Below are 22,886 nucleotides of genomic sequence, written 5' to 3'. Positions count from 1 at the left end.
TTAGGTACTAGGGATCAAACGCAGGACTTCCCACACACGAGACAAACCACTCTATACAGCTACCTCCCCAGCCCCACGGTGCAGTTTTTTTTTAAAGATTTGTTTATTTAATGTACATTGGGGTTTTGCCTGCATGCATGTCTGTGAGAAGGGTGTCATATCCCCTGGAACTGGAGTTACAGACAGTTGTGAACTGCCATGTGGGTGCTGGGAATTGAACCTGGGTCCTTTGGAAGAGCAGTCAGTGCTCAAAACCACTAAGCCATCTCTCCCCCACAATGCATTTTTTAAAGGCTTCCCACATTGACTTTTTCAAATCTGAATTCCCTTTGCATCTAAACATCTCACACACTTACAGAAATGACTACTATCAACAGAGTACACACCACATCCTCAATACAACGCTAAGATCTTTCTTATAATATAAAAGTTATAAAGGATGTGTACTGAAACCTATTTGACTAACAAGAAAACTGAGACTCAGAAAGGCTAAATATTTGGGGTGTTGTTTTCATAACCAATAAAGAAAAGGCACACCTTCAAGTCCGTTGGATTCAAAGCTCACTCCTGGTCCTTATCTGACCATTGTCAAGCATGTCTTTACTTACTTGGTCTCACTTCAGAGTCCCTAGGTATCAGACTACTCAAGAGTATTCAACAAATGGATTCTAGAAGGTCACAAGGAACACAGTAACTACCTGGAGTAAGGGTTTCTAACACTATTTCTCAAATACCTTAACGTATGGAAGCAATCACGTTCAGATAGTCCCTCCCTCAAAACTGTAAATGCTTCTGATTTAAATCTTCTAAGGAATATTACCCATCAGTCCGGGAACCCAGGATTGTCCTGTGGCTTCTGGACTCCCTCCAACACCAGCCATCAGAAAGAGTTAGCTGGCCTTGTTTAGCTTTGTCAGTCACTTAGACGTCTCTCTTGGCCCCAGGCAAATAGCAACTCGCCAAAAAGCCTGACTGAAGTCGGGTAAACTTAATCCAATCTCACTTCTCAATCGGCCTGACCACCACCACCACCCAGCATACTGTCAACGCTCATGACATAAACATCCTCTGAATACAAAGGTCTGAGCAGCACTTTTTAACTCCATGGACTATCACAGGAGCGATTATTGTTCATTCATATGAAAGCTAACAATCACACTTAGGTTTTTGGAACTGTGCATCTTAATGGCACTATAAACATCACAGTTTATAATGAAACAAAATAAGCTATTCAACTCTACGAAGTCAACAAATGGGTGACACAGGAGAAAAAAAAATTTTTTCCACCCGTACTCTTTGACACAGTAAAAATACCTTTGTTACTTAGCAGGGTACCTGTGCTCTCCCAACATATGCCACGCCTTTCAGGATGACAAAAGCAAAGAGATCTGCAGCTGCCTTTTTAAAGAATCAAAGAGAAAAAGAAAAATCGCTCGGACCTCTTAACCAAGAATAAAGTCTAAGGATGAATTTCACCTCCCTTTTCTTTGACACAACCCGATTTTCCTTAACCAGAAAAAAGGGGGGAGGGGGCTGCAACACAGAACTCACACTCGTCCTCTCCTAACTGGGCTCATCCCAAACTTCACCTAAGCGCGAAACAGGCAGGCACCGGGAATTCCAAGGAAATGGTCTCGCCCCTATCAAAGCACATTTTTAACTTCCTCGAAACCATTATTTCCCTAGGGCACGATCAAACACTCCCACCCGGACGTACCACCTAAGAGACTACTTGTAAGAGAAGCTCAAACACACACAAAGAGAGAACACTGTTGGGAGCCGGCGGCGCGGAGCCTCAGCCAAGTAGCCCGGGCCATCGCGGCCACCGAGGCATGCGCTGGGTCCCCCGCTCCGGCCCTCGGGGCAGGAAGCCCGGCTCCGCCGCGCGGCTGCTCCCCGCCGGCTCCCGCCCCGACCACAGCGATAAGGTGGAACTGCGCTTCCCACCCGGGCAGCTCCGCCCTCCGGGCCACATTCCTGAGAAGCCCGAGTCCCCGGACGCCGCGCCGGGCGCCTGGCGGGCAGCAGCGCGGCGCCGTGGCCGCAGGGCAGGAGAGCAGCGCCGACTCCTCACTGTTCCTGCCTGCCCTCGCAGCCGCGCGCCCTGGCCCCCGCGCAAACCGCACCCGCGCGCACCGCACGCGCCGGAGCCCCGCACCCGCGCGCCCCGGGCGGGGTCGCCACGGCCACAGGTAGCGCCACCCCGCCGCCGCCACCCCGCAGGCCCTCTCCAGGCACCTGGATGAACTGGATGGTGAGCGCCGATTTGCCCACGCCGCCGCCGCCGACCACCACGAGCCGGTACTTCTCCTGGCCGGAGCCGTCGCGCCAGCCGGCCGCGGCCATCGGGACGCCCCGAGCCCAGCCCGGCCGCCGCGCGCCCTAGGCCCGGCTCCGGGGACGAGTGCGGCCGGCTGGGCTACAGGCGGTAGGGCGCGCGGGGCCCGTGAGTGGCCTGGAGGGCGGCGGAGCGCTATCCCCCGGAACGGCTGGGAGTTGCCCGAGACGCGGAGGAGCCGGGAAGGCGCCGGGGCAGGGGACGCAGCGGCCAGGGAGCGCGCTCCTCTCCGGGTCTCTGCAGCGCAGCCGAACGCAGCCTCCAGCACCGCTACAAATGGCCGTCTGGGGGCCGGGCCGCCGGGCTGGGGTGCTACATATGCATGAGGGGGCGGGGCCAGGCCGCGCCCGCCCTGGCTGAAGCTCTAGAGCGCACTAAGCTGCAGACCCCGCGGACCTGCCCCCGGGAGCACCCGGAGGCGGAGAGGGAAGAAACCGGGAAGCCTGACGGGCGATAACAGTAATTGCCTAAGTCAGGGATCGTGTTCATGAAAGAAACAGCCTGTGACGGCGTGGATGGAAAATAGAACTGTTATCATATTCACTCAACTCTGTACCCTGTTTTCGGAATGCAGATGGTCTGTATTTGTTTTGTTTTTTAAGTATAAGGCAGTGATGGCAGAAGATGAGAAGTGTCGCAGTAACTAAACATGTGATGGATGGACTAGTGGCAGGGAGAGTGGGTGGGTAGTGATTGAGCTTGTATGGGGGCCACAGGACATGTCTACAGATTTGGGGTGCAGATCTCCGTTCCCGTTTATGTGTGAAAAATGTGTGGTAACTGCATATGAGGGTCGTGAGAAATTTGCAGGCAGTGACATGCCGGGACAGTGTTCCTTTCGAACGCGGCTTCTACGAACATGATCACGGCCTTGCTCTCAGAGTCCAGTGGGAGAGGCAGCCAGGACAATAGGCACCTTGTAAGACATGATAAGGACAACTGCACTGCACTGAGGTCCAAGGTGCACTCACCCCACCCCACCCCCAGCTGGCCAGTCAGAGGTTTTCTGAAAGACCTGAATAATCTTGTGAACAGATGAGTGATTGGAAGAAAGCATTCCAGGGAAAGAAAACCATGTTGGGCTGCACATGGCGGCCCTTGCCTTTAGTCCCAGTATTCTGGAAGCAGGAGCAGGCAGACCTCTGTAAGTTCAAAGAATTCCAGGCTAGTGAGTTCCAGGCTAGAGCTATACAGAGAAACCTGGTCTAAAAAGAAAGAAAACCAGATATGCAGGTATGCAGAAGTCAGAGCTGACAAGGAACACGTTCTGTTGTGTGGTTTTAAATGTGCTGAGGGGAGTTTACAAGCTAGTAATTATAAATAGAAACTCATTGTGTGTGTGTCAGCTTAGTTGAATATGGTAGGAATATATCTCTCTGTAGAGGCAGTATAAGGTTAAGGCTGTGGTTCTCAACCTGTGGATCGGGACCTCTTTCACAGGGGTTGCCCAAGACCATCTGTATATCTATTGGATACTTACAGTATGATTCATAACAGTAGCAAAATGACAGTTATGAAGTAACAATGAAAATAATTTTATGATTAGGGGTCACCCCAACATGAGGAATTGTAATAAATGGTCACAGCATTAAGGACGTTGAGAACCACTGGGTGAAGGCCATAGTCTCAGGAGGTAGACTGGATCAAATTCCTCCTCTTCTCCTAATGGCATGGTGATGGGAACTTAACCTCTATGCCTCAGCTTCCTCTTCTCTCAAATAAGGGCACTGAGCCAGTGCATGGCTCAGAGAATAACAACACAAACCTGGTTTCTGGGACCCACAATGGAAGGAGAGAATCAACAACACCCAAAAGTTGTTCTCTGCCCTCCACATACGTGCCGTGGCAGGTACGCACCTTCACTCACATACATACATTAAACACACACACACACACACACACACACACACAAAGGAATGCAGCAATGAAACACTGCTGGTATGGGGTAAGCATGGCAGTTTTACAATATGGCTTGAAGTTCTCGACCACACTAGTGCCTTGCATGAAGCCGGCCAAATGCAGTGGAGGAGATAAAGATGGCTTCCGAGGCCACTGCAGGAAGGACCACAGAGTTTTTACCTGTCTCTTGGGATTCTTACTTTGAAAAAAAAAAACAAAGAATTCAAAGAATTCCAGGCTAGTGAGTTCCATAAGATTGATTACCATAAGATGGCCATGTATCTATACCAGCCAAAAGTGTTCCTGAATCCAGAAGAAGGGCACCAGCCCGAGGGAAGGAGGAGGGTGTGGGGAGGGTGGTGTAGGAGAGCGGCAAAATGAAGTGTCATAGCACCATGTATATGGAAATGCCATGGTGAAACTTACCTATTACTTTGTAGCCATCTTGAAAATTTAATTTAAAAACACAGAAAAATGTGGAGCATGGTGGTGCATGACTTTAATCCCAGCCTTTGGGAGGCAGAAGTGGGTGAGTATCTGTGAATTTAAGAGCCACCTATTCTGCATACTGAGATCCAGGCCAGCCAGGGCTGCGTAGTGGAACCCTGTCTCAAAAAATAAAAAAAAAATAGGGGAGGGAGCTCAGGGGTTAAGAACACTTGCTGCTCTTGCAGAGGACCCAGGTTTGATTCCCAGCACCTACATGGTAGCTCACAAACTGCCGATAATTCCAGCTCCAAGGGGTCCTATGTCTCATGTCCTCTTCCAGCCTCCATAGGCACTTGCACACATATGGCATACACATAGATAAAAAATATTTTTAAAACACAAAATATGAAATAAAGTATAGAAGGGTCACCCCCACCCCTGAGTTCCCACTAGACCACCAGCATTATCTGCAGCCACCTAAGTGAGACATACAGAACAATCATCCCAGTGCACACTTCAGAAGAATGCAGTCCCTGCTGGTCCCTGGCTGTGAACTCCAGGAGAGGACTGCCCAGCCTGGCCCTGCCTTAACTCCTGACCCATAAAGTCACAAGAAAAACAAAATTATGACCTGTGTGTTCTGTGTGTGTGTGTGTGTGTGTGTGTGTGTGTGTGTGTGTGTGTGTGTGTGTGAGAGAGAGAGAGAGGGGGGGGGAAGTGCTGGAAATAGACTTCAGGGCCTCTTGCAGACAGTGTAAGTATTTTGACTTTTTATATTTAATTTTTAAGATTATTTTATTTTTTGTGTATGAACATTTTGCTTGTGTGTATTTCTGTGCACCACATGTGTGTCTGGTGCCCAAGGAAGCCAGAAGGTGTTGGATCCCCTGGAACTGGAGCTATGAACAATTGTGAGCTGCCATGCATGTGGGGGGTGGAAATCAAACCTAGGTCCTCTGTAAGAACAGAAAGAGTCTCCTACAACTCCTAGCCATTGCTTGACCCTCAGTTTTGTTTTGTTTCTTGTTTTTTCCCTTTGGGATCTTATTATGTAGCCCAAGATGGGATCACAGTGGCAGAACACTGTGCAAAGTTCACACAGCATTAATCCCAGCCCTCGGGAGGCAGAGACAGGCAGATCTCTGAGTTTGAGGCCAGCCTGGTCTACAGAGCAAGTTACTTGACAGCCAGGACAACACAGAGAAACCCTGTCTCAAAAAAATAAGAATAACAACAAAAGATTGTTTCACAGCAGTAATGACTAGAAATGCCTCCATAGAAGATATTACTACCAATATGAAAAGAGGAAACCAAGAAAGAGAGAAGGAGGGAGAGAGGGAGGGAGAGGCAGGAAGAAAGAGGAACCTGTGTCAAGGGAGTCCTGAGAAGGAGTCTGTTATGATTGCCATGGATGCCTCTCATGTGCACCTGGCCCTGCAGCTTCCCATGTGCACCATGATGATCCCTGTATGTGGCTAATCCAACACGGAAGCCATGCCAGCCATCCCATCCTATCGACTGCTTCCCAGGCTTCCATTTCTTCTTCCCCTTTCGTGTAGTACAGTGCTCCATTATTCTGGGGAATAGGAACCAAGTCCCCCACCAGATGTTGGACCCTCAACCAGAACCTGATCCTATACATACATACTATGGCTAGGTTTAATTTATAAGTTAGTTATTAGCAAGAGATCAATAATAACCAATGACCAAACATTATAATGTGATAAAATTAGCAGAATAACTAGTATTGTGTTTGGGGCTGTTAAATAAAATAAGAGTTTCTTGAACACAAGCAGTTCAATCCCCGGACAGTTGCTCTTATAACTAAAATTGATATTGATTAATAGAATAGGTAGTGGATAGCATATACATTATGGATATAATGGACAAAGGGCAATTCACTTCTTGGATGGGGCAGAGTGGGGTAATGGTAGATTTCATCACCTTCCTCAGAACGGCATTTAATTAAAAACCTACTAAGGTACGAACCGGGCCAGTGAGATGGCTCAGTGGGTAAAAAAAAACGCTTGCCACAAAATCCTGAGTACCTGAGTTCAATCCCCAGAAATTACTGTGAGAGGAGAGAACCAACTCCCTAAACTGGGGTACACATTTTTCTGTACTCACACATATCATATATGTTCAATTAAATTAATAAAAATAAAAAAAAACTCTTATGAACTGTTTCTTCTGGAATTTTCCATTTAGCATTTTCCCACTGCGAAGACAGATAAATGAAACTGTGGAAAGCACATGATCTCCAAGTTTCTAGAGTCTGAGAACAGCCTGGCCCTACTTCCAACTCCATGATTTAAACCAAATTCACTGAAAATTGCCAACCTCCAACGGCCATGGTAATTTTTGTGTTGCTGCTTTGTTTTTGGTTTTGTTTTGTTTTGTTGTTTGTTGTTTGTTTTTGTTTGGTTTTGGTTTTGGTTTTGGTTTTTTGAGACACAGCTCCACTCTGTAGCCCAAGCTGGCCTCAAACGTGCAGCAAGCGTTTTATCTCTGCTTCATAAACGCTAAGACTACTACCATACTCAACTAGTTACAGGAAAGTTAGATGACAGAAAGAAGTCAAACCAGTCAAGGACAGAGTCAGTTGGAAAATCCAGCTACAGAATGGTGAGTGCATGCTATAATCCCAGCACTCCAGAAGCACAAGAATCAAGAGTTTAAGTTCATTTTTGGCTGCATAGTGAGTTTGAGGCCAGTCTGGGTTATGTGAGACACTGTCTCAAAATAAATAAATCAATCAGACAAAACAAGCTGGGTGTGGTGGAATAAGCCTCCAGCACTGGGGAGGCAGGCAGATCCCTGGGAGACTGAGTCCAGCCTGGTCTCCATAGCAAGTTCCAGGCCAACTTGAGCTGAGTGGTAAGATCCTATCTCAAAACAAAAATTAAAAGCAAGGGACCTAGAGGGATGGCTCAGCAGTTAAGAACACTTGTTGCTCTTGCAGAGGACCAGGGTTCAGTTCCCAGCACCCACAGGGCAGCGCTCACAAACATCTGAAACTCCAGTTCCAGGGGATCTGACACTCTCTTTTGGCTTCCTCGGGCACTGCTTGCCTGTGATGCACATTCATATATGCAGGCAAACACTCACACTCATTGTCTCAGTTAGGGTTTCTGTTGCTGGGACGCCATGACAACGGCAGCTCTTATAAAGGAGAACATTTAATCAGGGCTGGCTTACATTTCAGAGGTTCAGTCCGTTGTCATCATGGTGGGAAGCATGGTGGCACACAGGCAGACATGGTACTAGAGAGGAAGCTGAGAGTTCCATATCTGGATTGGCAGGCAGCAGGAAGAGAAAGTCACTGGGCTGGCTTGAGCTTCTGAAACATCAAAGCCCACCCCACTGACACACTTCCTCCAACAAGACATGGCCTACTCCAACAAAGCCACAGGTCCTAATCCTTTCAAATAATGCTACTCCCTATGATCCTATGGGGGCCATTTTCATTCCAACTACCTCACACATAAAATAAAAATAAATAAGCCTTAAAAAGAAAAGAAAATATATAGCCACACAAAAACTTGTATATGATCACTTACAACAGCGTCATTTATAAGAACCAAAATAAAGGAAACAGGCCGGGCGGTGGTGGCGCACGCCTTTAATCCCAGCACTCGGGAGGCAGAGCCAGGCGGATCTCTGTGAGTTCGAGGCCAGCCTGGGCTACCAAGTGAGTTCCAGGAAAAGGCACAAAGCTACACAGAGAAACCCTGTCTCGAAAAACCAAAAAAAAAAAAAAATAAAGGAAACAACCCAATTGTCTCCTTCTGTACATAAGTGGATGAACAAATGTGCTGTTTTCATACAGCAGAATGTTATTTGAAAATAAAATGGAATGAAGACCTAATATATTTTACAATGACTGAGTCTTAAAATTATGCTTAGGGAAAGAAGACAGACAAAAGATCACATGCTGTCAGATTTCATTTTTTGTGAAAAGTCCAGGATAGGCAAATTTAGGGACAAAAAGTTGGCTGTGGCTGCCAAGCAGCAGTGAGTGATAAGGGTGGGGTGGGGTGTCTTTTTTGGGCAATGGAAATGTTCTGAAATTAGATGGGGATGTTGATTGCACAACTTTGCATATATACTGAAAACCACTTACTATGTGTGTTAGTCAACTTAACATCACTGTAATAAAAAATACCTGGAAAAAAAATGAAGTAGGCCATGTTGATTTTAGCTCATGGTTTCAAAGGTCTTCGGTCCATAGCCCAAAGGCCCCAATACTTTGGGCCTGAGGTGAGCTGCTGGTAGCAAGGAAGGAGAGAAAGATATAGGAAAGAAGCCAAACAAAAACAATATCAAAAGTATTTCAATAAGTTGTGCGCCAAGGAATACCTACTGGCCAAATGCAGCCCTGCATCTGTCTGTTGACATCTCTCTAACAACCGGATATAGCCAGTCAATCCAGTCCAAGCCTGAATGCCACAGTAGAGAGCCTGCTCAAGACTGGGGGTGTCACACTGTCTATGTACTATGGGGTTCTCTGGGGCTCTGAGCAATGCCAGGTTTGGGACAAAGTGCTCAGAGCTGAGTCAGGAGACCCATGTCTTAATCCTAATCTCTGCTAATAATGTTCTGGGTGATGCCGGGAGAGAAATTGCCTCTGTAGGCACAGAATTTCTCTCTGGAAGGTATGGGGATGAGGAGAAGGGCTTTTGAGATATTTATCTTCTTTTCAAAGTTCTATGTCATTCTCATGAAGACTTGTATACTCCTCTATTATTTCATATAGTCCAGGTACCATCATACCTGGCAAACACTTCCTCTACAGATCACATAAGGCCTTGACATTGAGTGTTTTGTCACAATGACTTTATTGAAATATGGTTTCACTCAACAGAGTTTACTCATTTAGAGTGTTTTAATTGTTATTTCTTGTTTCTGTGCATTAAAGCTGGGGGTTGCACATTCAAAGCATGGACTCTACTGCTGAGCTATATGCCAGCCCCTAAAGTGTTTTTAAAAGCAGTATTATGGGGGCTGGAGAGATGGCTCAGAGGTTAGGAGGCCTTACTGTTCTTTTAGAGGATCCAAGTTTGGTTTCTAGCACTTATATTGGGTGTTCACAACTACCTGAAACTCCAGCTCCAAGGAAGTTAATGCCCTCTTTTGTGGGGGACCTACACACACACACAATAATTAATTAATTAATTTTAGATATGATGTGCCCTGCCCCTCAGCTGTCAAATCAAAAGAGAGAGAGAGAGAGAGAAAGGAAAGAAGGAAGGAAGGAAGGAAGGAAGAAGGAAGAAAGGAAAGAGAGAGAGAAAGAGAGAAAGAGAGAAAGAAAGAAAGAAAGAAAGAAAGAAAGAAAGAAAGAAAGAAAGAAAGAAAGAAAGAAAGAAAGAAAGAAAGAAAGAAAAAGAAAGGTGTTGTTAAAGGTCTGGTCCTGTAGCTAGAGTTTTCCTGCCTGGCCCACAGTCAGGACAAATCTCTCTTACCTGCCAGTCCCACAGCCGCTCAGACCCAATCAAGTAAACATAGAGACTTATATTGTTTAAACTGTTTGGCCTAATGGCTCAGGCTTCTAGCTATCTAGTTCTTACATCTTAAATTAATCCATTTCTATAAATCTATACCTTGCCACATGGCTTGTAGCTTACCGGCATCTTCACATGCTGCTAGTCATGGTGGCGGCTAGCAGTGTCTCCCTGACTCAGCCTTCCACTTCCCTGAATTCTCCTCTCTCCTTGTCCCGCCTATACTTCCTGCCTGGCCACTGGCCAATCAGTGTTTTATTTATACAGAACGATATCCACAGCATGGTCCAGCTGGTAGAATTTTTGAGGTGATTGGGTCATGAGGCCTACAGCCAAATAAATGGATGAACTCACTGATAAGATCATGATCTGATGGCATTATTAGGTGATGATAGAAAGTTTCAGAGGAGGGACCTGCTAGAGGAAGTAGGCCTCTCTGGAGATGTGCATGTGAGTGCAGATGTCCAAGGAGGTCAGAAGACGGCATTAGATTCTCTGATGCTGGAGTTATAGGCAGTTGTGAGCTATCTAAATGTGAATGTTCCAGTCCTCTACAAGAGCAGTATGAGCTCTTAACTACTGAGCATCCCTCCAGCCTGTTTTAGGGGGGTTGTTGCTGCTGCTGTAGCTGTTTGGAGACGGGGTCTCACTGTGTTGCCTTGGCTGGACTAGAACTCACTATATAGACCAAGGCTAGCTTCAAACTCTGACTTCAGAGTGCTAGGATTAAAGGTATGTGCCACCATACCCAGCCCATTTTAGTGTTTTTAATATGAAGAAACTAGGTTCCACCTCTAGATCTGCTGAGTGAGAATCTCTGAGGTTGGGAGTCTGGAATTTGAATTTGTTTACTTAAATATCCAAAGTGATTCTAAGAAACTGTGACACCTCTTGGAGCAGTTGGACATCAGTGTCCAATTTTTATTTCAGGACAAACAATTACCCCCTGGAATGGAATGCTGCTTACTCATTACCATCAAAATCCACTACTGACCAAACAGCAGCCCTGACCCATCCCAGAGAAATGATCTAAGGGTGGAATGGGCAGGGAAGTACTGACAGCAAGATTCCCCTGATCTCATCCACCACTGAGTCAGACAGAGCCCAGGCCTGGTGACAGAAAAGAGCCAGGCCCTGCTTCCCCGAGTCAGGCAGTCCTTGTCCTGGTGGATAGAAGGAGAAGGAGCAGCATCCTCTCATTTCCTTAATGGGCTATTGCTTTTTATGTGAATGAATGGCTGAGCATGAAACAGCCCAGCAGGAGCTGCGTGCATCGGAGATGAGACAGAAGCACAAATCTATTCCTTGTTTAAAGATCACCCTGCTAAGAATAGAAACTGAAACACACGCTCAGGCGTGTGCACATACAGCTCGAAGGAAGGGCAGGATCCAATGGAGAAACCCCTGACTTAGTAGAAGATGGTCTGGTTCACAGAACCTCCAAGCAGGAAAGACTGCCAGCAAGCATTCTGTCTAGAGCTGGTCTGTTACAGGAGAGACAACGGCCCAGAAAGGCAGGGCCTGGGGAGCACCACACACTGGACTTCAGGTTTCTGTCTCTCAATTTCAAGCACGTCTCTTCAGCACACTGCCTCAGAAGCAAGCAGCTCAGAAGGTTGACCAGGATCAACATGGCACCACACTTCCAGGACTTGGCTGGGAGAAGGATTAAGAAAGAGCATCCACTATTGCCCCCCTGCCTAGAACATGTTAAACAAGTGTGTTAACTCTGTGATACACCTCCAACCAACAACACCACATTTGAAAAAGAATTTTTTTTTTCGTTTTTCGAGACAGGGTTTCTCTGTGTGGTTCTGGCTGTCCTGGAACTAGCTCTGTAGATCAGGCTGGCCTTGATCTACCTGCCTCTGCCTCCAGAATGCTGGAATCAAAGACAGCCTGGCACAAAATTATTTTTAAAAGTTGAAAACTAGATGTCCAATAACAAGAATTTGGTCAAAGCTCAGTTTAATGGCACATGCTTGTGATTCCAGTACTCAAAAGGCTGAAGGAGGAAGATTGCTATGAATTTGAGTCCAGTTGGGGGCACATAGTGATTTCAAGCCAGTCTGGGTAGAGTGAGTACTTTTCTCAAAGAGAGGAGGGGGAAGAAAAAGAGGAGGAGGGGACTAGACCAGTGAAATTAATAACCATCATACAGAGTGTTCCATGTCCATTGAAAACAGATCTTACGGGCTGGAGAAACGGCTCAGAAGTTAAGAGCGCTGGCCTCCCTTCAAGTGGACCTGGGTTCAGTTCTCAGCCACACATGGTGGGTCACAGCTGAATGAAAAAGTGGACTAAAAAGAAGGACATGACTTCTCCTAAGAGGGGAGTGGAGGTTTATTGTAAACAAAAGGAAGAGCACAGGAGATATGAGGGTGAGCAGAGCCGGAGGCATCTGGAAGGGTCCAGAGTGAACATAGCCAGACTGAACTGAACCTTGTGTGGGGAGGGGAGAGGGAGAGCCAAGAGACCAGGAGACCAAAGGGGCAGAAGGGTGAAAAGGGTAAAAGGAGCAGCTGGATTGTAGAGGGAAGAGCAGCTGGGGGATGGGCAGCCCAGTCCCTGAGCTGGAGAGTTCAGGGTAGGTGTTGGAGTATGCCAGCAAGGAGGACCCTGTAACGGGTAGGGACTGAGGGATGCTGGGAGAACTTGGAAGCCAGTGTCCACTCTGATGTGTTAGACATGCACCTCAGCCATTTGTCCAGGGTTTGCTATCTAACAACAACCATTTATAACTCCAGTTCTAGGGGATCCAACTGCCTCTTCTGACCTCACAGGGCACAGACATACATGCAAGCAAAACACTCATACACAAGGAAGAAAGAAAGGGAGAGAGGGAGGGAGGGAGGGAGAAAGGGAGAGAGAGAGAAAGAAGAAAACAGTTTTTACGGGCTGGTACATATGCCTGTAGTCACAATTACCTGGGAAGCTGGTATGAAATAGCTTGATCCCTAAAGTTCAAGTCTAGTCTGAGCAGCATAGCAAGACCCTGTCTCAGTATATGTATTTAGACAGACAGACAGACAGACAGGCAGAGACAGAGATCTACTTACATTGAAAAAAATGAAACAAAAACGGAGGATGGGAGTCTTGATCTGAATGCATGTCCGCCCCAGATTCTTAGGCTGAAATCTGATCTCCAGTGAGTTGGATGTGTTACTGGAATCTGAGGTGTGTGCTGCTCGACACCTTACCAAAAAAAACCGGGGACAAGAGTTTGCAAAAGGAAATGAGGTTATTTCTAGTTTTGTCCAGAACTGGGGAGAGAAAAATTCTCAGCTTCCCTCACCTTGCCTGCAGCAGCGTTAAAATTGATAGAAATGATGAAACAAAGGCCAGGGGGAGATTTAGCTGTGAAAAATGATCAGAGCCCTGAGATTCATCTTTTCCTGGGAGACCCTTTATCCTCTGGAAAGTGAGATTTCCTGGAGAAACGTTAACCCCTTAGAGCCCTCCTTGTAGGTCTTTTAAGAGGCGATGAGCTAACTAGGGGCTGCATGATAAATAGGAAAAGCAGCAGACTCCCACTGCAGGAGCATGCTGGCTCATGAATGGGGTTAGCGGCCCTATGGAGAGACTAGCGAGCCTGTCTGTCCCTTCCTTCCATCTAGGAGGTCAGAGTCACAGTTTATGAGGCACAGTGCTCCCTGGGGGGGTCTTAAGCTTGGACTTTCCAATCTCCAGAAATCAATTTCTGTTGCAGAACCTAAGGTCTCTTGCTGTAGTAGCCCGAATGGGCAGATAGAGAAGTATACAAACAGCATGTGCAGTAATTTACAATTATGAGGCCAGCTGTGAGCTGGGCACGGTGGTAGACACCTGTAATCTCAGCGTTCTGATCATTTCTCCCACAGCTAAATCTTCTCCTGGCCTTTGCCTCCACTGAGGCAGGAGGATCCGTGAGCTCCAGTCTCCACTATACAGGGAGGTCCAGGTAAGCCTGGGCCAGAGAGCAAGGGCTTAGCACTGTGCTAGCCACTTAAAACAGCATCTAATTTAGCTGGACATGGTAGCATGTGCTGTAATCACAGTACCTAGGAGGAGGTGAGAGAGGAACATCAGGAGTTCAAGGCCATCCTCAGCTACATAAAGAGTTCTAAGTCAGTGTGGGTTACGTAAGACTGTTTCAAACCTCGTCCTCTGTCTAAAAACATACATACAAACAAAAAAAGCCTTTATCCAATTTAATTGCCTTTAATTTTTAAAAGAAAACCTCCCATTCTCTTTTACCTTTAGCCCCTGATAATCCATGTTTTTAGACTAGATCTTGCTATGTAGCTCAAGATAGCTTCAAACGCACCATCCTCCTGCCTCCATCTCTCAATTACTAGAATTAGAGGTGTGTGCCATTATATCCAGCTTTAATTTATTTCTATGTCTACAAATTTTTGATTCTAGACATTTCATGCAAGTAGAATCAATATGCATCTTTTTTTTTTTCTTTTTTTGAGACAGGGTTTCTCTGTGTAGTCCTGGCTGTCCTACAACTCACTCTGTAGACCAGGCTGGCCTCAAACTCACAGGGATTCACCTGCCTGTGGAGTGCTGAAATTACAGGCATGTGTCACCACTGCCTAGCTGTCTTTTTGTCCCACTGTGTTGTTCAAACTGGTCTTGACTCATGGTTTTTGTCTTAGCCTTCCAAATGGTGAGAATCCAAGCATGTACCGCCACATCTGGCTTTTATTTTTAAAATTTTGACTTTTTTAGCTGGGCAGTAGTAATGCACACCTTTAATCCCAGCACCCAGGAGGCAGAGGCAGATCTCTGAATTCCAGGACAGCAAGGGCTACACAAAGAAACCCTGTTCTTTTAAAAAAAAATTATTGTATTTTATTTTATGTAGAGGTAGGGTGTGTGTGTGTGTGTGTGTGTGTGTGTGTGTGTATACACGTTCGTGCACGTGATCTGTATTATAGAGTTCATGTTGTGCCCTGCTCTAAGTTGCTCCCTAGTGTGTGGATCAGTGACTTCAGGCTGTGCCTTACCCTGGTGACTCCATTTTACAAAGCAATCTTCAGTTCCATCTTGCATACACAGAGGCAGGATGACTCTGCATCCTATGTGCACACAGATACAGGTGGTGACCTGCCCAGCATGAACCATGAGGCACAGTCTGATAAATAACTTATTCATGCAAGGGAACCACTTAAGGACTTACTGGAATAGACTTGAGTACATGTAGGTACATGGACATATTAAAGTCATATCAGAAAATCAGACCCTTGCATTGAACACACCAAACCAACAAAGGATGCAACAATCTTACTTGATCCAATGAAAGGAGGGCCATATAGTGATGGCTTGGAGGTGGCCCTGCTGGTCTGTCATTTTGCCACATGATAAGTATGCATCAAGTGACTGACAGAGAACTCCCGGTTGTCACCAGGGCTTCAGCTCAGGGCAGTCCCCACTACTTGGCCTACTCACATTGTCATCCAGCTCTGTCAGGAACTGGCCCATTGACTTGTCTTGTAGCAGCTTCCAGATTAGCTCTGTGCACCCCCAGCCGCCCTGCAATGGGGTTCACTAATACCTAACCACCACAGTGGCTCCCCAAATCTGCCAGCTCTTGGCCTCTGTCTTCTGTAGGGCCTCTCATACTCTGCAGCCTCTTTAATCCTTTTGCAGCCATTCTGTTACACACACACACACACACACACACACACACACACACACTAATGTATGATCTGAGAATTAATAGTCATAATTAAGATCTTAATAAAAGAACCAGTGACAGCTAACAGCCAGCGATCCAGGGAAATTGAGATCATTTGATAACTATGTGGCTTATAAATGTATTGTAACTCAATCAATTCTGGCATTGTGAAGAGACACAGATGTGTGCATACGTATTTCTGACATAATGCAGTCACAATGGTTATGCTTTTGAACAATTTTTAAGCATGCATCTAAAGTAGGAGCCAAACTATACATCTATCAAATGGCCATTAAGAACACATGATTGGCCACACATGGTGGGTGGCACACACCTTTACTCCCAGCACTCAAGAGGCCAAGACAGGCAAACCTCTGAGTTCAAGGCCAGCCTGGTCTACACAGCAAGTTCTTGGACAGCCAGGACTATACAGAGAAACCATATCTCAAAAAACCACCAAAAAAATAAAAGCAAGCAAAAATCCCATGCAATTGCTGTTCTTAGAAAGGAGAATTAGCCAGTCTGGGAAAACTAAGGATGAAGTTCAATATATGGGAACTATATATTGTTATTGTTTTGTTGTTTGTTTTTGAGACAAGAGTTTCTCTGTGTAGCCCTGGTGTGTCCTGGAACTTACTATATAGATCAGGTTGGCCTTGAACTCGGAGATCTTTCTGCCTCTCCATCTGGAGTGCTGCGATTAAAGGTGTGTGCCGCCACTGCCTGGCTGTGTTTTTTGTTTGTTTGTTTTGTTGTTTTTGGAAATATATACATTTTTAAAACCTTATTTTATTTATTATTGTTGTGTATCTGTGTGTATGAGGGGGATGCACCCCTGCCACTGTACTCATGTGGAGGTCAGAGAACTACTCTGTGAAATCTGGTCTCTCCTCCTCCTCTACATGGGCCTGAGGGATTGAACCCAGGTCATCAGTCTTGCACTGCAAGAGTTTAACTGGCTGAGCTATCTTGCTGGCCCAGAATATAACTGAGAGCCTCCGTCCCTGAGGCAGAATTGTGTTGGTCCCTTTGTCTCTTTGTCACAGATTTCTATGGAGAGGCGCGTCTGCAGCCCTCAGGGACTGAGCCCTGACAATTGAGCTGGCTGGAACACCTAGGCTTAGGTTTTATAGCTTTAACAGATGCTTGTTGTATTCACACCCTTTTACACATCTGTGACTGTGGCTTCTTTAAAGATGTGTGAACTCAGAAAAGAGCAAATAACGTAATGAAGAGGAGGGAAGACCTTTCTTCCTTCACATGACAGGCTGATGCCTCTAGCTTCCACGACCTAGGGCAGAGCCCCAGGAGCCTCTGTTTGGATTTAGGTTAGCTGAAGGAACTGGAAACACAGTAAGGTAGGCAGTTCCTGGGAGGCTCTTCTAAATGCACTGTCCCCACAGAATGACATTGTTTCAGGACAGAACTGAAAGGAAATGCTTTGTGATTGAAATCAGCCATCCTGTGCCCCAGGGGCCTTGGGATAGGCTGTCTGCCTCCTGAAGGTGCAGCAGTAGAGAACAAACAAGGTTTGCTCCCCAAAACTCTCCAGCTCTCCAATCCGGAGAGCATAGGGATATGGGGTGCTAGAATATGCTGGGACTCAGGACTTGCCACCCCAAAGATGACTGCAGAAGACCAGAATATGCCATCACCAAATATAGTAGTCCATTGGCATATTTTAAGCTAGTTATTCTGAGAAACTGCAGACACGGGAGAAGCTTTCAAATCTGTTTTGTAAAAGAAATTTACATCTAGAAAGGAAATCTACTGGGGGGAAGGATCTGAATTAAGAAGAGAGCTCCTGGGGCTGGAGAGATGGCTAAGCCATTAAGAGCACTCGTTGCTCTTGCAAAGGACCAGGGTTCAGTTTCCAGCACCCACATGGTGGCTCACAACCCTCTGTAACTCCAGTTGTAGGAGATCTGAAGCTACTTCTGGCTTCCACCAGCACCAGGCATACATATGCATGGCACAATACATATATGCAGACAAAACATCCATACACATAAAATAAATCATCAAATCTTTAAAACAGAGAACTCTTCTCCTGTGCTTTTTGCCTGAGGGCACACCTGTACACCAAGACAGCTTTTTTGCCCCACACATCACGCACTACCCTCCTGTAACATGACACATCTTCTCCTCCCAGCCCCCAAGTCCTTTTCCTTTCTGTGTTTCAGATACAATATGAGACTTCTTCAAGACTCATGTTTTGTGAGACTTAATCCATGCACAGAAGGGTATGTAAATATGATGTCTTGGGCCGAGGAGATGGTTCAGTGGGTGAAAACACTTGCCCAAGTGTGAGAACCTGAGTGCAAACCCTCAGAACCAAAGTAAAAGATATAGAGCATGGATAACTGTAATCCCAGCACTCCTTCAGGGGAGATGGCAGACAGAAAGCAAATTCCCAGAAGCTCGTGGGCAGCCAGCCTGGCATGTGCCATGGAAAAAAACAACAAAGAGACCCTGTCTCAAACAAGGTAGAAAGCCAGGACTAACACCTGAGCCTGTCCTGTGACATCCACACATGATGCCCCATTGTGTGTGCATGTGTGTGTGTGTGTGTGTGTGTGTGTGTGTGTGTGTGTGTGTGTATGTATGTATGTATGTATGTATGTATGTATGTATGTATGGGCGTGCGCATGCGCACAGGACAGCCCGGAGTTCTCTGCCAGTCACCTGATGAATATCTATCATGTGGCAAAATGACAGACACACTGCAGTAGGTCAGGAACTCCATGAGTGTTTCCAGGCCTCTTCCTTTCTAACTCTACCAGGTCTCTGGGATCTGTAGGTCTGTAGTCTGAGACAACCTGACTCCTCTCACACCTTTCTCCTCAGCCAGTCTTTCCCACCTTTCGGTATGAATCAGATCGCCTGCTGGGTTCTACCCCTGGAGTTTCAGACTTAAGAACAACACCTAAAACTTGACATTTCTGTCCCCCAGGGTGCTCTGGGGCCACTTTTCCTTTTGCCTGTTGATACTTGTTCTAGGCAGTTTCTGGCAGAAGGGGAGATCCCCTCTCTCAACTGTTCCCTCCCATACTACTCAAAAACAACAAGAAAAACAGCAAAATAAGTACATGTATACACACTCAAAGCCAGACTTGAATGTCTTTGATGGGCCACACTTGAGCCCCATCGTGCCAGAACCAAGAACCCCCTCGATATGCTTTTGGTGGGACTTGAGCCACCACTTTCTGAAAAGTTCTCCAGCAGCACCTGGAGGGGTGGGGCCAGTCCTACCGGAGGCGTCTGGACTGAAAGTGAGCAAGGGATAGATACCAAACAGGAGGTACTGTGAAAAGAACGGCAGCCTGATACTGATGGGGCCCCAAACAGTAGGAGATACCCCCAGGCCTTCGCTTGTAGAATAAGAGACATACGTTAAGGTTAACTGGCTGTTCTGTTTCATCCCACTTATAAAATATAAGTTTCCTCTACCCAGCCATACACTTTGTCTTTGTTGTCTTGTTATTTTGAGATGGGGTCCCACTCTTAGTCCAGGTGAGCCTTGAACTCACTATCTAGCTCAGGCTGTCATATCCTCATGCCTTGGGCTCCTGTGCATTGGGATTTCTGGAACAGCACCACTGTACCTAGCTTTCTGCCCTTATTTTTAAAGATTTGTTTTATTTTTAACTGGGTCTATGTATGTGAATAATTGCACATGAGTGTAGTTGTCCAGGGAGGTCAGAGGCATCAGATTCTCTGAAGCTGGCATTATAAGCAGTTATGAGACACCCAACAAGGGCACCAGCAATCAAATTCAGGTCGGCTGCAAGAGCAGTATATGCCCTTAACCACTGCCCTTCCCTCTTCATTTTTAAGATAAGGTCTTGCTATATAGCTCAGGCTGGTCTCAAACTCAAGTTAGGCAATCCTCTGCTTCACCTGAGTAGTTAGGACTATAGGCATATACCACTACATACCTGGTTTGTATTATTATTACTATCATTATCATCATCATCATCATCATCATTATCTTTGTGTGTGTGTGTGTGTGTGTGTGTGTGTGTGTGTGTGTGTGTGTGTGTGTGTCACAGCATGTATACAGACATCAGAGGACAACTTCCAACTTCCAGGGGTTAATTCTCTCCTTGTTCCACCATGGTCCTGGGGATCAAACTCAGGTCGTGAGGTCTGGCAGCCCTTTACCTCTACCCTCTGAGTTATCTTACCAACCCTAATGAAAGGTTTTTCAAAAGGCAGTTTGGGCTGGGCCTGGTTGTGTAGGCCTGTATCTGCAGCTGCTTAGGAGGCTGAGGCAGAAGTACCACAAGTTCAAGGTGTGTCTTGGTAACTTAGGCCCCATGCCCTCCAAAAAGACCAAGACCAAGACAAAAGCAGTTTGATCCAGCAGAAAAGCATGAGACCCTTCTCTTCCTCCTCCTCCTCTTCCTTCTTCTCCTCCTCTTCCTCCTCCTCCTCCTCCTCCTCCTCCTCCTCCTCCTCCTTCCTCCTCCTCCTCCTCCTCCTCCTCCATGCTGCAGAGCCCTAAGCATGCTGGGTAGGCACTCTACCACTGAGCCAACCCTCAGCTCTAAGTCCAGTATCTTTTTTTTTTTTTTTTTTTTTTTTGGTTTTTCGAGACAGGGTTTCTCTGTGTAGCTTTGCGCCTTTCCTGGAACTCGCTTTGGAGACCAGGCTGGCCTCGAACTCACAGAGATCCGCCTGGCTCTGCCTCCCGAGTGCTGGGATTAAAGGCGTGCGCCACCACCGCCCGGCTAAGTCCAGTATCTTGATAGAGAGGAAAGAACTGTAAGATTTGGTAGATAGGACAAGGATTCTAATCCCAGCTCTGCCTTTTCTTTCGGGGTAGTTCCTTAACCCCTCGATAAGGACAATGTTTCAAAAGGCCATTGTGAGGATCAAGCAAATGTTAACTATACTGAGGACCTTATCCAGTGGCTTACTTACAATAAGTGTTCAGTAAACGATTCTCCACTTTGCAAACCCCAAACCACATCCCCCAACAATAGCAACAGGCACTGGAGTAGAAGGGTGCTGGCTGGAGCCCTCAGGAGGCTCAGAGGGAGACTAAGACTGGAGATGACTTGGATGGAAGAATGGGGCTTCCCGGTCAGGCAGTGATAGGCAGACTGGATAGCCTCCACTCTTACCTCAGAGAGAAGTGCCCTCACAAGTTTCTCCGTCAGGGACCCTATGGCCAGAACTAGACCAGGGAGGCTGCCAAGGATAGGAAAGAGATTTTCCTCTTTGTTCCTGAGATCACACAGACCTGGAGACAATGGGTGTGCTGAGGAATTTGATACAGTATCCAGGGATGGGCGGAACTGTGAAAGATGGGAATAGAAGGGCAATGTGACGGCCTTCACCACCACCGCCTTCACGACCACCACCGCTGTTCCTTCCAGGAGCCCCGTTCTTTGATTTCACTTCTCTTTGTCTCTGTTTCAGCTCTTTCTCCCCACCCCACCCCCCAACCCGTTTCTATCTCAACTGTATAAAGTTCTTTCTTCATTTTACTCATATTTCCCTCAACAACAAGGCCTGGGCTCCCTGGAAATTTTCCCTCTTACTAAAACCCAAAGCAAAGCAAAACAAAAGAACAAAATGCCCAGAAGCCTGGATTAGTCACACCCCCACACGACTACACCAGTGCAATAATTTAGAATCAGATACTTATGCTGCTCTCAAATGCAGAGATCAGTCAGAGTAAAGAGTTAACTGTGTGAAAAGCCAAATCACAGAAAAACTGGCAGGAAATTGAATTCACTATCAGATCTTGGGAGTAATGGTATATTTGAGAACATGGACGCAAAAGAAGCGATCACAAAGGAGAAGAAGAACAGATCTCATTACAGGGAAAAGTTCGAAGACAAAAAGAAAAAATAGATCAGGGAAAATGTTTGCAGCAAGCATTCGGAGAAAGAATATCTAAGTTATGCAAAATTCATATCAAAAGAAGAGAAATTAGAGCTCAAATAAACAACTGTGTAAGACAACACAAGGAAACGTCTTTTTGTTTGTTTGTTTGTTTGTTTGTTTCAAACGTGTGAACAATTAAGATATCAATACTGGCCATCCGTGCCATCAGATGAGCAAAGAGCAGAACAATACTACCCAATGCTCGTGGTTAGGTAACGTTACACAACATTTTCAGAATGCTGTTTGGCAATAATTATCAAGAAGCTTTAAACTATTTGTACCTTGCTCCTTAATTTCATTCCAAGGGGTTTCATTCCTAGGGCAGCAAATTTTTAAAATAAGCTCTTTGCAATTCCAGAAACGCAGCAGAGCTGCCGTGGAACGGCTGGCAGGGTGTGTAACAGCTAGGACAACCCCCGGGAGGAAGCCTTGACCGCCTGAAGCAAAAAGCGTATGCCCTGAAAGTAGCTGAGGCTCGAAGACCAGAGAACCTGGGTCTGAAAACATTGAGGAAACAGAAAATTCCTGGAGGCCACCTGGCTGGAACCACACACAGGTCACAGGACAGGAACAGGCATGGGGCCCTGCAGCTGACCTTCAGTCAAATCCACAACTGTCACAGGCTTCTAATCTAAAACCGTAGGAAAGAAGGCTGACTGAGAAAACCCCGCTATCCCAAGGAGCAGGAGGCGGAGCTAAAGAATCCAGGTCTTTGCTTTGCAACTGGAGATGGGATCTACCTGCCGTATCTACACACGTTTGTGGAGGGCCCCCAAATCGCAAGTCTTGAGCACTAAAACTGAAAGGTGGTGTGAATGACTCAGGGCTGTAATGCAGGAAGGGGTAAAGTGTGGGCTCAGCATGCACAAGACCCCAGCGTCAGTCTCGGCTGCATAAACATTAAAGAAGTAAATCAATTATTACAAGTATTGTGGGACCAAATAGTATGTAGCCTGGGCTGGCCTAGAATCTCTATATAGAGTTTTAGTTCTGGGCGTGGTGGCACACGCATTTAATCCCAACACTCGGGAGACAGAGGCAGGCAGATCTCTGACTTAGAGGCTAGCCTGTTCTACAGAGTAAGTTCCAGGACAGCCAGGGCTATGCAGAGAAACCCTGTCTCAAAAGCAAAAAAAACAAACAAAAAAAATAA

General features: G+C 46.4%; 1 protein-coding gene and 1 long non-coding RNA gene across 2 annotated transcripts in view; one reads left to right on the top strand and one right to left on the bottom strand.

Annotated features, from left to right (window-relative positions):
• Positions 1 to 2,585, bottom strand: part of Rras2 (RAS related 2) — a 78,501-nt gene extending 75,916 nt beyond the window's left edge. The window contains exon 1 of the mRNA XM_052762902.1: positions 2,239 to 2,585. Coding sequence (XP_052618862.1) covers positions 2,239 to 2,346 — 108 coding nt within the window. The 5' untranslated portion in view covers positions 2,347 to 2,585. The remainder of the gene's footprint in view (positions 1 to 2,238) is intronic.
• A 213-nt stretch (positions 2,586 to 2,798) lies between these two features.
• Positions 2,799 to 12,986, top strand: LOC128125467 (uncharacterized). The gene is made up of 3 exons (XR_008223168.1): positions 2,799 to 2,915; positions 6,875 to 7,020; positions 11,101 to 12,986. It is a non-coding gene; the product is annotated as an uncharacterized LOC128125467 (long non-coding RNA).
• Positions 12,987 to 22,886: the final 9,900 nt, after the last annotated feature.

The sequence above is a fragment of the Peromyscus californicus genome, unplaced genomic scaffold, assembly GCF_007827085.1.
Source record: "Peromyscus californicus insignis strain IS unplaced genomic scaffold, ASM782708v3 Scaffold_4__1_contigs__length_199733344, whole genome shotgun sequence".
Taxonomy (NCBI): Eukaryota; Metazoa; Chordata; class Mammalia; order Rodentia; family Cricetidae; genus Peromyscus; species Peromyscus californicus.
This window is presented reverse-complemented; position numbering and strand designations above follow the sequence as displayed.